The sequence below is a fragment of the Sander vitreus genome, chromosome 2 (assembly GCF_031162955.1).
Source record: "Sander vitreus isolate 19-12246 chromosome 2, sanVit1, whole genome shotgun sequence".
NCBI classification, from domain to species: Eukaryota; Metazoa; Chordata; class Actinopteri; order Perciformes; family Percidae; genus Sander; species Sander vitreus.
The window spans coordinates 24,647,592-24,660,768 of NC_135856.1; the positions used below are offsets into that span (position 1 = coordinate 24,647,592).

At 40.1% G+C, this 13,177-nt stretch overlaps 1 protein-coding gene across 6 annotated transcripts in view; it reads right to left on the minus strand.

Annotated features, from left to right (window-relative positions):
* The window catches only part of gab1 (GRB2-associated binding protein 1), a 55,124-nt gene that overhangs the window by 15,865 nt on the left and 26,082 nt on the right, over window positions 1-13,177 (minus strand). For all 6 annotated transcript variants that reach the window (XM_078262504.1, XM_078262514.1, XM_078262540.1 and 3 more), the window contains exons 3-5: window positions 4,254-4,382; window positions 3,423-3,588; window positions 1-48 (exon numbers count right to left, since the gene is read on the minus strand). The exon at window positions 1-48 is cut by the window's left edge and continues 178 nt beyond it. In XM_078262504.1, the coding sequence (XP_078118630.1) occupies window positions 1-48; window positions 3,423-3,588; window positions 4,254-4,382 (343 nt within the window). The remainder of the gene's footprint in view (window positions 49-3,422; window positions 3,589-4,253; window positions 4,383-13,177) is intronic.

Sequence of the window (13,177 nt, forward strand, 5' to 3'; positions counted from 1 at the left end):
CCACCACCAGGCCCCCGATGGCTGACTGGTGAGCAGCTTTTGCTGCCTCTGCAGGAGAGAAACGAGAAGGCAGGGGTTAACTTCTCTCGAGACTGTTTATCTGTTATCTCCTTAAGTATATCAAACTATACAATAAAAGCTTTTCCACCGATGACTACAGAGGAGGTGGGCCACTGTCACCGAATTAATGATCACCTCCACCAACAACAGAAGACCTAATACACTTTTATGAAATGAAGCCTCAACATTCACACAACAAAATGCCATATAATGAATGAATTAGATTATTGTTTGGACTGTGATCAAGTGGCTAAACTGATGACAAAAGAGGAGATGCCATCGAAAACTGTCAGACCCGGCTCAACAGATGTCAGTGAATGACTGATCAGGCTTACAAAGTGTTCAGTGGCTTTGGTGTAATTAATCAGGGCAGTACAAGGCACACATTAGAATATCACCAGCCAGACATTCACTTTATATCAGGTTGATGTTAGTTTGAAGGATCCATCAGTTCCTTCATTCACTTTAGCTGGACTTATTCCTCTGGATGTATGTATTTCATTAAATACAGTGGACATATCAGACTTATTTTACTGGAACTATTTCTTTTTAAAACTTACATCTTGAACTAAAGTGTCTACATTTGCATTGGTCCTATTATCAGCGTAACGTTGGATTATAACCACATTGTTGTGTTTTGTTAACCTACTGAATCATCCAAGGAAGTCTGGCTTGCTCCAACTGTGGATCTGTAAAGCCCATTGAGACAGTGCAGGTAATGTTGGTAACAGATGATATTAGGCAGAAAGTAAACAGTAAGCTGTGTTTGCCAATGTCAACTCTGGCTGAGTAAACTTGGACCCAAGCTGTTTCCTAGCAACCCAATTCCAACCTCACAGTCTACAGTCACCAGACTGACACTACATCAACTTGACATCTCTATAATATCTGAACCTGAGCGGCTGATGTGTCAACTCACTCTGATGAAACAACAACTCGAGGACAGATCTCAGATATCTCTTTAGAATAGCTCAAACCCAACGCGGTTAGCCTGCAGCTAAACACGGGTTTCCCTTCTTAAAAGGTGCCGTAGGTAGGATTGTGAAGATCCAGGACTTAGCCAAAGAATTTGAACATCAGCAACTTCTCAGTCTCTCCCCCCTTTCTGCTAAAGCCCAAAACGGTCTCCTAAGCCCCTCCCTCCACAAGGGAGAATGAATGCGTGTGCATGAGCAGTGACTGACACGCAGTTAGACCCCCCCCCCCCCCCCGGCCCTGATTGGTGCATCTGAACAGGGAGCTGTGGATTTTTGTAAATCGCACTACAGGCTGTAGGTGGTGCCAGAGGAGCCAGAATCTTTTTTTTTTAATTACCTGCTTCATGTAGTTCTACTTGAACATAGGGTCAGTTTCAGCAAATATGACAGAAAGTTAGTTTTATAAGTCTTACCTACTGCACCTTTAACAGATCCAACGAGCCACAATAATCTATAACGTCACTTCCTACTTAGGTGGACTTCCTGGGGGAAATCAAACATTTTCAAATACAGCACACTGTCCAGCTTGAGGGGAAGGACATGATGGACACTGGCACCGACAGCTAATACCAAGATGAAGCATACTCATCAAAAAAACACCATCATGAATTAGCATTTTCATCCTTCTTTTCACGTCCAACACATACATGCATGAAAAGCTTCATTTGTTAAAAAACTAGTCTGAATACGGAATCCCACACACTCCTTATCAGACAGCATTTCCTCAAGGTCTCTGCTTTGTCACACAAATATCAGAATCCTTTTCAAACCCTTGTGCTCGAGCAGATTTTTGCACTGCACTTAGAGCCAAGATGGCTGATGCGTATGCTTTGGAAATATATCTATGTATTCATTCCATATCTTTGTACTTTTTCACAGTTCTCCTCCCACTCTCTTCTCTAACTGACATTTCTCTTACACAAGGTCCCCTCTTTGTCTTTCTTTAAAAGTCAACTTCTCTCTTCACAGTTTATCATTTGCTCCTCACTCCTCTTCTGCCATCTTCTTCCCCTTTTCCCCCCATTTGTTTGTTGAAGCTGTAAGTGCTGATTCATACAGGAAAAGGGAAAATCCCCTCTGCTCATACTCCTCTATACTTCTTACACTGTCTCTCAGAGCCTTCATTCCCCAGCCCTCCTAATGTTTTCTCCTCTAATATCTGGCCATGAAGCACTCTAGCGTGGCCACACACGACAGAAGACTGGGAGTTGGGTCTCACACGCAGAGGAGTGCAAGCGAGCGCAAAAGGGAGAGCCAAGGACATTCTTTTGTAATAAGAATTGTGAGGAAGACTATGTGCAAGGATATTTGTCTTTAGACCCAGTTTCTCTTTGAATGGGCTAACTGTTTGTGTGCACATCAGGGTTTTAACAGCCAGTTCCAATTACTGTGTTGAAAGGGTGCCATGAATGTTGTTATCAGGGTTGCACTGAGGTTGAGGCATAGTCACAATACTGTGGAAAAGACGACCTCGGAGCAGCATAATCAGTTACTCAGTAGCCAGGTTTGAAAAGTACATCCTTCACATAAAAGACTCTTAGTGGCATGATATGTCACAGGGAAATTAGTTCACACTTAAATGCTTACAGATTTAGCTGTGGAGGGGGAACTAAAGAAGACTGAGATGCAAATAGGGAAGCTGGCAATCAGGCTCAAAGACAGAGAGACAGAGAGGGGAACAAGAGTTTGCAAACAAGAGAGAATGAGAAGCAGATAAGAGGGAAAGAACGAAAGACAGGTGGTGAGACAGACAGGCACACAAGGCTTTGATTATACAGTATTGGGAACAAGGGTAACGTGAGACTCAACACAACACATGGATCAACACATGGATCATTAGATCTCGGCTGAGAACTATGCTGAATAGAGGCCTTCTGGCACAATTCAGCTAGTTCACCCAACTCCTTCAGAGAGAAAGAGGCAGATATGTGAGAGGCACAGCAGTGGCATCAAAAGAGAGACCAATCAAAGGTAAAGTAATCAGCTTGTGATGTGATGATGTTGTTTTGTTTGATTCTGGTGATATACTTGCTTACTGCTACACAGGAATTCAGCTTTTCCTCAATTTATTTACATACATTATAGAAGGTGTTGGTGCATGACAAGATCAATACTGTAAAACACACAATCATTGCTGAAGAGTGACAAGTGTGGTCAATAATATTAAATTGTTTCAATACTCAGTTTTTTACATACTACACAGTGCTGGTAACTATCATAGTGGTTAAGTGTAAAATATTTCAACGTGTACCAGTATATCAGCTGGCTCAGATCACCTCCTTCTGAACAGTGCACACCCTGCATGTCTTTAAGCTGATGCTACTGATATTTTATCATTTTAGCAAAACGGTGATGTGTGGTTAATTATCTAATGCCAATCCTTACCGTCATCAGTGGGGTTAAAACCACAGATGTCGCAGATGCAGCGAACCCACTTATTCATCTCTTCTTCGGTGTCAGCCACCAAGTAGAAGACACGGTCAATGGTTTTGATGTCGAATATGAAGCTGTGCTCCAAGTCCTTCTTGTTGAACGTCAGCCCAGCGTCCACCTGAAGCAAGCAGCAACAAACACGTCTTAGTTTAATATGGCATCAGTGAAGAAAAACTAGATGACTAAATATTAGCCAGTCAAAGAGAAAGCTACATAACTGGATACGTAGTTTGTCTGAAATAATTAGTTCACCGATTTGATTGGTTGATCAGCAGAAAAGCAACCGTTTTGATAAGCGATTTATCTTTTAGGTAATACAAAACATTCCCCAGTTCCAGCTTCTCAGTTGTTAGAGTTTAGTCCCACTCTTTGTATTATTTGATAGTAAACTAAATATCATTGCATTTTGGACTGTTGGCATTAAAAACAAGTTATCTGATTATACTGTGTGCTCTTTTGCATTGATGACTACATTCAAGTTACACATATAAACCATAGTTTTCAGCAATAATAAATAAAAGTCAAAGTTGAGGATTTGTAAATATTAGCAGCACAACCTGTCAGGTTTTCAAAAGTTTGACTTTTATTTATTTTTAGTTTGAAAAAAGCAGCTTAAATGTTATTAATTTTCAATGCAAACATCCCCAACACCATGATTACATGAGCGGCATAAACTGGGATTAGTTCAAATTGGACTTAATTTAAATTAAGAATGAATCATATATTCAGAAATGTGGAACATGCCTTTTCACTTTTCAGGCTGATAGTAATAAGGAACCATACCTGCTCACACAAGTTGAGATCAATCACGCGGATGGGCTTCTTAGCATGGTCATTCTTGTAGTACTCCAACACGTCTGGGTCGCCTGTCAGACGCCCACTGCGAAGAACAAACCACCGCTTCTTCCATGCCTGCATAGAAATGAGGCTAAAGGTTATTGGTGTGTTCTCACAATGACTGCTCAATTCCCGACTGACCACGGGCCAGCCAAAAGTTTTATTTTTCCAGTTTAGCCAATGTGTCCTAGCATAGCTTGTGTCTCTGTGTACATTCTCCACCAGCTGCACTGCCCTCACTGAAGAATATTCAGGGCCAGAGGGAAGAGGCCTGCAGCCAGAAATATGTCTGGGATAACCAGAACAACAGGCACATAGTTTGGTCTAGCACCCTAACTGGGTCCAATAACCACATCTATAAAAAGAAACAGGCAATTGGGTATTTTCTTTTAAATGGGATTTGTTGTCTGTGAGAAAAAGGCACCACAAAACAAGTTTAAATTCAGGCATAGCAGATGGAAAGAAAAAGACATAAGCAGCTGAGATGTATGACTTCACTCTCTGTACATAGATAAAGGACAGTTTAGTAATTAAATATTTACCCTAAAAGACATTAGGGAAATGGTCAAGTGGACACCACTTGCATCCCGTCTTATCTGGGATAATTATCACTGATATATTGATTTATATATTATTAAATTATATTATACTGTAACTTCCCCCATTGTGCCACTATAATTCAAAATATAGGAGCTATTTTACTCATGAGCTGGGTGAAAAGACAAACCGTACAGCTTCAGAACTTGTTTACATATTTACATGCATAGCAGTCGTATCTGATGTTATTGTTTAAAAGATAAAGGTCAGTGAGAGTAAGAAGCCTTTTCAGGCCTTCAAAAATAAATACGAACCCTGAAGCAGATTCATTTTGGCACTACACTGACACTGTTCTGTTTTAAGATTGTGTGTTTCACCTCATGGTGTTTGTAGTTTTATTTAGAGAACATATCCAGCAGTGATTCATTTAAATGCAGACTCAAGGTCATAAACTCTCGATTTTGCTGAGGCATGGCACTTAGGCTGAATGTTTGTTTTAGGGCTCAAAATAAGCTCTCCACAAAATACTAGCAAGACTGGTCTGAGCATTAGCTGGAAGATAAGAGAGCCATCCAAAAATGATTCACTTCCTTTATTGCTTATATAGTGAATATGTATGGACAGTTGGACACATTGTTCAAGTTTCACCAAGCGAATAGTGCAGTACAAAAAAAATAATCAAATGATCAATTGAATGCCAGAAATTGTTAATCAGAATCAGGTGTGCAGACACACATTTAAAATATGCAGGGCAGTTGTCCACAGCACAATGCCTGATTAGATATAGTAAAATGTTTTAATGCACTGTGGGCTCAATTTTTGATATAGCAAAGATCTGGATGGTAAATTTGTGGAGGACTTTCTGGAAATGAAGTTCCCCAAATTTGGTGTCAACTGAAACAAAAATGTGGGAGGAGTATGGTTTTAGAAGTTTTGCAGTTTTTACAAAAAGTAAAGTGATGGACTTCAAAATTGCTACTGAGTTAAAGCAGATTATAGTTTCTTCTCTATTGGGGCTACAGTTTGACTTACGTTGCGACATTGTAGCATGTACAGTTGATTTGTTATGAATAAGTTTAGAATTTTAGATGGCTGTTATAGCGCCACCATCAGGACAATTAGCACACACATTGCACTGATTAAGTTTGGCATAGGACTGGACTTGTGTACAAAGTTAGGTGAGTTTTCATGCATTGGAACATGGATTTCTTAGGAAGAAGAAAAAGAAGAATACAGACAAAAGCAATAGGGTCCACGCAGCTTTGCTGCTCGGCCCCTAATGATGGACAAGATCCAGCACACAAACAACCACCACGAAGATCAGAAAGATCAGGAAGCATACCAACAAAGTGTAAAGAATGCAAACTAAAGCTTCGTTGTTGTTTGGGGTAAGAAATGACCGTATTAACAATGCTGTGGGTGTGGGATTTTTTAAAAAACTTTTAGCTGTTTTTCCATCCACAGGGTGTCCTTTGTTAGTGGGCCAAGCCCCTGACTGAGACAGCATGATGAGCATCATACCTTTCCCTCTACAAACAGGATGAAGAAACAAACCCTGAATTAAAAAAAAACAACCTGAATTTTAAACTGCACACACAAAAACATACAGGAATCACATGGACAAAAACACAAACTATTAAATAACACACACTGTTAATAGGAAAACACTATTCACATCCTACACTGACATGTTACAGACATTGTAGTTCAAAAGGACTGCATTATATAATCACAAACATGCCCATATAGTCCAAATTAGGCTTACACTTATTGAACCTACATATTTTGAGGCAGGCCCACTTAAATACCAAATTGAACCGTAAAAGCTAAAGTGAATGTGCAAAAAAACAACACTGATGTGTCTGTGTTGTGTTGGTCGGACAAAGGCAGTGGGTGTGGCTCTCTCTCTCTCTCTCTCTCTCTCTCTCTCTCTGGCAAATGACAAAGCAATCTTGGGTCAAGTTACCCTGTGGGGAACAGAAGGACCAAGAGCTTAGGTTACAGCGAGGCCAGGCCCACCCAGGGTGTGAGTGTTGACAACTGGGTAAGTTGTACATGCTGAAGACAGAGGCAAGTGAGACCTGTTTAACAAAACTGTTCAACAAGTCATTGAGCAGTAGTTCATTTTAAAAGCGCTTGCAGTTGTGTTGGATCAAAAACTCAGAGCGATAGATATATATATATATATATATATGTATATATATATATATATATATATATATATATATATATATATATATATATATATATATATTCCAATATTGTAATGTTTTGATCTCAGAGACTGTGAATACTGTATATATTGCCTGGCCTGCTCTTTGATATCGACTTGACAAACATCACAAAAGGTGGCTGCAGTCTCTGTAAAATTAAAAATCAAAACAGCTTTATGTGTAGCAATTGATAACACTGATATATCATAAAATGTGCCTCTATTAAATAGGGGCTACAATAGAAAGAATGTTGTATAAAAATACTCTAAATATAGGAAATCAAACATTTAATCAAGTAAATAAATCACATAAAGTATGCAAAAAGGAAGCAACTATCACAGAGTACTACAAAGAAAAGATAAATATAGCAAGCAAAAACAAAGACAAGACAAAAGATAAATATATAAAATTGACTGCCCCAAAAAAGAAGTATAAAGGATGTAATGGGTCAAAATTAGTACATCAAGGAAATAATCAAAAAGATATCAGAAGAGAGGATGTTTTAACAGCTGTTCACTCCTGGAGCAGGACAGTCAAAATATATTCATCTCATAATATTTGAGAATAAGTTATAAACTATGGAAATTCACAAAAAATGTTTAAGCTGAAAATCAAATTGTAAATCCACAGGTGACAGGATATTAAGGGTCAATCACAGTTAGAAGAAGTGGTCTGCGATTCAAAGAGAATCTGGAGCCACTGTTTCTGCGCTGCCACATTAGCATGGTTACAGACAGTAGTAGTTCTAGGATGACAAGCTGTGTGGTAGCTTGAGCATCTCTCCTCCATCTGTGGACTTTCACACAGCTTTCCTCATGCACAATTATGCACACTTGCACGGTTTTACACCACACAAAAAAACATACCCAAAGTAAGAAACAGAATAACACAATTCTTTACTTCCCTGATGACCTGGCCAACACATCTACATACATATAGAGAGCCACTCTCACCCGATGCAAGCGGTGTGTTTCATTGAAATGCATCCAGATACTTACATTTATATGCACAAGACATCAGGAAAGTGGAAGAAATCAGGTTATGGCAGGAAGTCAGAGAACAGGAAGGCAGAGAACACATTTACATGCAGTGCAATAACCCAGTTACTGTAAAATCCACGTTTACATGCAGCTGGTCAGTAATTAGATTTCTCCTCTACCTCCCACCATATTTTTGAACCAATGTGGGCCGATTTTAAGTGTATTAGTGATATGCACTGTAGCCTGAAGTGTTCTTTTTCTTTTTTTTTTGCAAGAGCATTAGGACCGACAGTAGAGTGGGAGAACAGGCACTTTTAGTGAGGCAACACAGTTTTTTCCTCATGTGCGAATGGGTCTGAATGTAAAAGTCTACAGTTCAGCTGAGGAAACAGACTTATAGAGACTCATTTATTTCAGTATTTGTTTCACTTTGGTTTACTTATGTTGGATACAAGGACACACCGCTACAATTAATCATCTTGCCTTTAAATCCCTCTGAATTGCTTTTACTATGAGAACATGTCATGCATGTACACTCTTGTGCCACACTTGTTGGAAACCTGCTTATGTGTAAAATTGGGGTTCTTCAGCAGAAATCTAAATGTGTTAACCGGATCACTGAGAATAAATGTGCTGAAAGAAACATCGACTGCACCAATTTCCACCTTATTTTGCAACAAACAGAAACGTATGCCAACAGAATAATTCTAAGTCTAAGTCTACACCTCTCTTTAAGTGTGTGTAAAGACACTGAATATCAACATGACAGAACCCAAACCACACCAGAGTACTTTGAACCCAATGCCACAAACACACACTGGAACAGTATGACCAGATGACCTTTGCCAAATAGTGAGTAGTCGTCCACCATTACATACCTCCTGTCAGGGCTCATCAAGGACATGATGAGGCATCTAGTCCTGGTTTTTGTTTTGTATATTCCATTATGGCCAGTGTCGAATCAAAGGTTAAATCCCAACTGGTCCGAGCCAGATTGCAGTACTTTTATTACTGCAGGATACATCCATTCTAGTCTTACTTAATACACCAACAGATTCTGAACCATTCAGCTCACTCAACAATCACAGAGCTCGCTTCAGCTTGTAGGAGTCTAGTGTTCACTGCCCTAGGGTTGGGAATGGGACGGCATGGGACGATACTGGACTGGGATGGTGGGGGCTCCCTTAGCATGGCAGCTGTCCTCGCCAACCCCTCTCTATCCCCCTCCCCCCTTTTTTCTCCAAGCGTCCCAGTGTCTTCTCATAGGGTAAGATGCAGGGAGACACAGGAAGACACCCTCTACTCGCCCACCCAGGGCCTACAGCCTACGGGGCCCAGACAGAAGGGGCATTGAGGGTCTGACTAAGAAGATGACAGGGGAAGGAAGGGTGGGAGGATAGAGGGGAGATGCCAACTGAGTGGAGTCACGCTGCTGTCAGAGGCCTTCTGACCCAACATCACTGGAGCATGACAAAGGCAAAGGTGGGGGAGAGAAGTAGGTAAAGTGCTTAAGGGGGAACAAATATGCAAAAATAGACACTAATGTGGTTTCAGAGAGAAAATAACAGAGAAAGGAGAAGATGGAGAAGAGAGACAGTCTGCATCATCCAGCACCAACCTCTGCATCTACAGGGGCTGGACACAATATTATCAACCACAGTAAAAATCTAATGTAATCCAATACAAAAGCCCTTGAGGACAGTGGTATTGTTAAACATGTTATCACTGTTAAGCTTCCGTTTTACTTTTTTCTAATAATGCTTACTTACAGAAGGCCAGTCACCGACTAGTAATAAGAGGACATTTCACTTTATCCAGCTTAAGTTGGTTGGCACAAACAAAAACATCAATTTGGTTTTCAATTACAACCCAGAAGGCCAACACAATGTCAGGAGCATGGGGCAATTAAACAGGGATGCACCAACAGTCTCTGAATAAAGGTTTACTCCAAAATGACACTGTCAATCTGGCTAAAAACTTGAAAGGCCAAACCAGCGGTCTCATCATCATTTATTCAAACAGTAAGAGTACAGGAAATGAGTACCTTCCAAATGTCTCTGAAATAAATAGTTTGACATTTTGGGAAACAAGCCGCAATTCTCAGAGACAATGTCTGTCTCTACAGCCAGCAGCCAGCCAAGAAATAGTCCTGCATATACAGTAAGAACTCGGAAAACAACCATTTGGTGCCAATTGTTGTGGTATCAAGCAAGAAAAAACAGTGTAGTGAATATGTGAGTGATAATAAGTGTTGAACTATTGCTTTAAGGCACTGACTGGCATCGATAGAGACATTGTCAAAGCCATCTGTCTATTCTTAGAAAAATCTAATCTAATACAGATCCATAGCTCTTGCTTATGCAACATTTCAGTGTCTTTTCCTGTTGCCAGTTACAAAGAATGAAATGAGCCATAGCATTTAGACTTCAGAAGTCGTACTTGTCTTACTTGGCACCATGTCATGCCAAAATCCAGAGAAGTACAGAAATGAATGAGACAATATGGCACCACTGCATGCTACTTAAAGACATGGAAAGACTCCTGAACGCAGTAAGACATGAACAAAAAGACAGTGGAAATGAGCTCTATGTTTTAGCCTGCAGCTGCTAAAAATAAGTACATGGCCAAATTGGTTTTCTATTACAAGAGTTTGATCCAATCTATTAGTCTAACTTTGTAAAACTAGTTGCTGGTGAACCATCCTGGGGAAACACCACTCAAGCTCCACCAGCTCCAGTTTTACTGCGCTTAAAGGGCTAATTGTGCTTCATGGTTTAGATAGATTAGCGCAGCCTAAAAAGCCTTTAAGTGCACTAATTGCTAATGCGAATGTACTGTCATTACAGCCTGTTAAACTACATACTTAAAACTCATCCCTCCATACCTCTAATGGTACTGAGACAGGCCTGTGGCTTACTATATTTCTGCAGCAGCAGTTTTTGGGATATTACACAAGACTGTCTCTTTAGGACATGGACAGTTGTGTGCTGTTTCTTTCACCTAAGAGGAGACTAAATATATTGCTAATGCTTCATCTTAAGTATTGTACTCTCAGACTTACTTTCACTGTGAAACAGCAAAATTAAAGTTTCAAATTTACTGCATAAGCAAGTTTACAAAAAACCCTAGGTAACCTATGACTTCACAGATTGGCAGTTTCTCTAGTATATGTATGCATGTGCACACAATCAAGACATCTGCACAGGCAACATGCAAGCATACTTACAATCTACTTTGATGTTTTTTGGCAACAAGAGGTTACTGAAGAACCCTCCATCCATCAAATGCAACTTATCAACAATTTGGGGAGTCTCATGCAGTTTTAGTCCTCGAAAGCATTCGGACAACCAGATAAGCATTGTGCACAGCAAATATACACAGGCACTTAGGGTTCCTTGCTTCTTTTAAAAGTCCAGAATCTATTTTTCAGAATTTATATTAGACTTGGATAGGTGTATTACAAAAAAAGTCAATAAAAACCCAAACTGATTCCCAAGTGGAATCAGCAACACAAGGCACTGAAACGAAATTACAAAAAGAGGCCCTGGTGCATTATTCATCTCATACAGTAGATCAGTGTTTTGATAGCATTAGCTGATATTTCTCCAGTTCAGCCATTAGGTGATAGCATGAGCTTAGCTCACAGACTCTGGGTGCATAGTTAGCACATAGCAGCATGCGAGTGGCCGGGCCATCTGTCCCAGCTAAGTGGGCTGTGGGTAAATGACCTGCACCCCAGCTGCACTGACTCATCCTGACTAGGACAGCTTCTCTGCTTGTTCCTCGAGTAAAAAAAAAAATTAAAAAAAAAACAGTGCAAGGGATAGAACGAGGGAGAGACTAGGCGCAGGGTAAAGACTAAAGGAGAGAAGGTCTAGATTTTGGTGATAACAGAACAAATTACTATGTGGTATTGTTTAATCTGACAGAAATCACAACAAAGCTACATTTTATAGCCACAACCAAACCACCTTTTACAGTCAGTTGATATAACATTAAAAAAAACTTGCAATGGCTTTACGCTCACACAGGAAATTAAACATACAACAGTAACCAGTGTCAGTATTTATCCGAGTACTCTTCAGGACAGTCTCATTAGATGGAATAAGGACCCTTAGAGCAAGGTGAGAAAAATGTAAGTCAGGTGCTGTGATCTCACTTCATGTTTATGAGGAAAGAATACACATAAAATGGAATTATTTTGTGCTATATCAGAGGACATTGTAATCTCAACTGATCGGTTGCAATGGCTTAAGTCCACAATGTTAAAATGGCTTCAGTTGTAATTATTTAGTCATGTACATGAACAATTGGTTCTTCAAGAGTCAATATGCATTAAGGACTTGGAAATGTTTCATAATTAAGGATGAGTCGGTAAGAGGTTACACTACAGCACTGTACACTGCTTTCAAAACAACACTGCTCTGTTCATTTTATTTTCATGTTCGTCTGCAAGAAAAAAACACTTTGGGATTCACTGTGTTGCTGAAATGTTAGCAAGAGGGGATATTATAGCACAGCTCAGGTAACATTACTTCATATCATATGCTGAAATCCTGCATCCTCCAAGACTGCAAATCTTTCGCTATAAACCCGCCCAATACTTTAGTTATGGATTGGATTGCCATGTCTGAATCTGCATGAAGAGGCTCTTTAAATACTGCGGGGAAAATGAGTTCTCTCTTTCCTATCCGACTCTCTCCTCCTTGCGCTGTCAACGGACAAACTGGCGTGATGTCTCCTAAAATGCGGCATCATATAGTAGTACGTATTTACGCTACCATAAGCCACACGTGTGGCACAGTGCTTGCACACAGTCGCCGCTTTATCCAGCACTTTTTCCCCACCATTGTCGGGTAACACTAAATCCGTAATGCTCCCATACAGCAGACGGAGATTGACTGACAGCAGCACTCAGCACCTCATCCACGCCAACTGCGGTTTCACCAGATTATCGAAGCCCCCCCCCAATAACTTTATTTTAAGGCTAAATGAACCGGACAATAAATACATGCCCCGAACCGTGACTAGCGGACCAAATTTACTTTTTTTTTTTTTTTAGCAACAACCTGTTTCCACAGCAATCGAGGCCTCGAAACAAATTCACCACATCTTTGTGCTATCAAATGGAGGCAGTCAT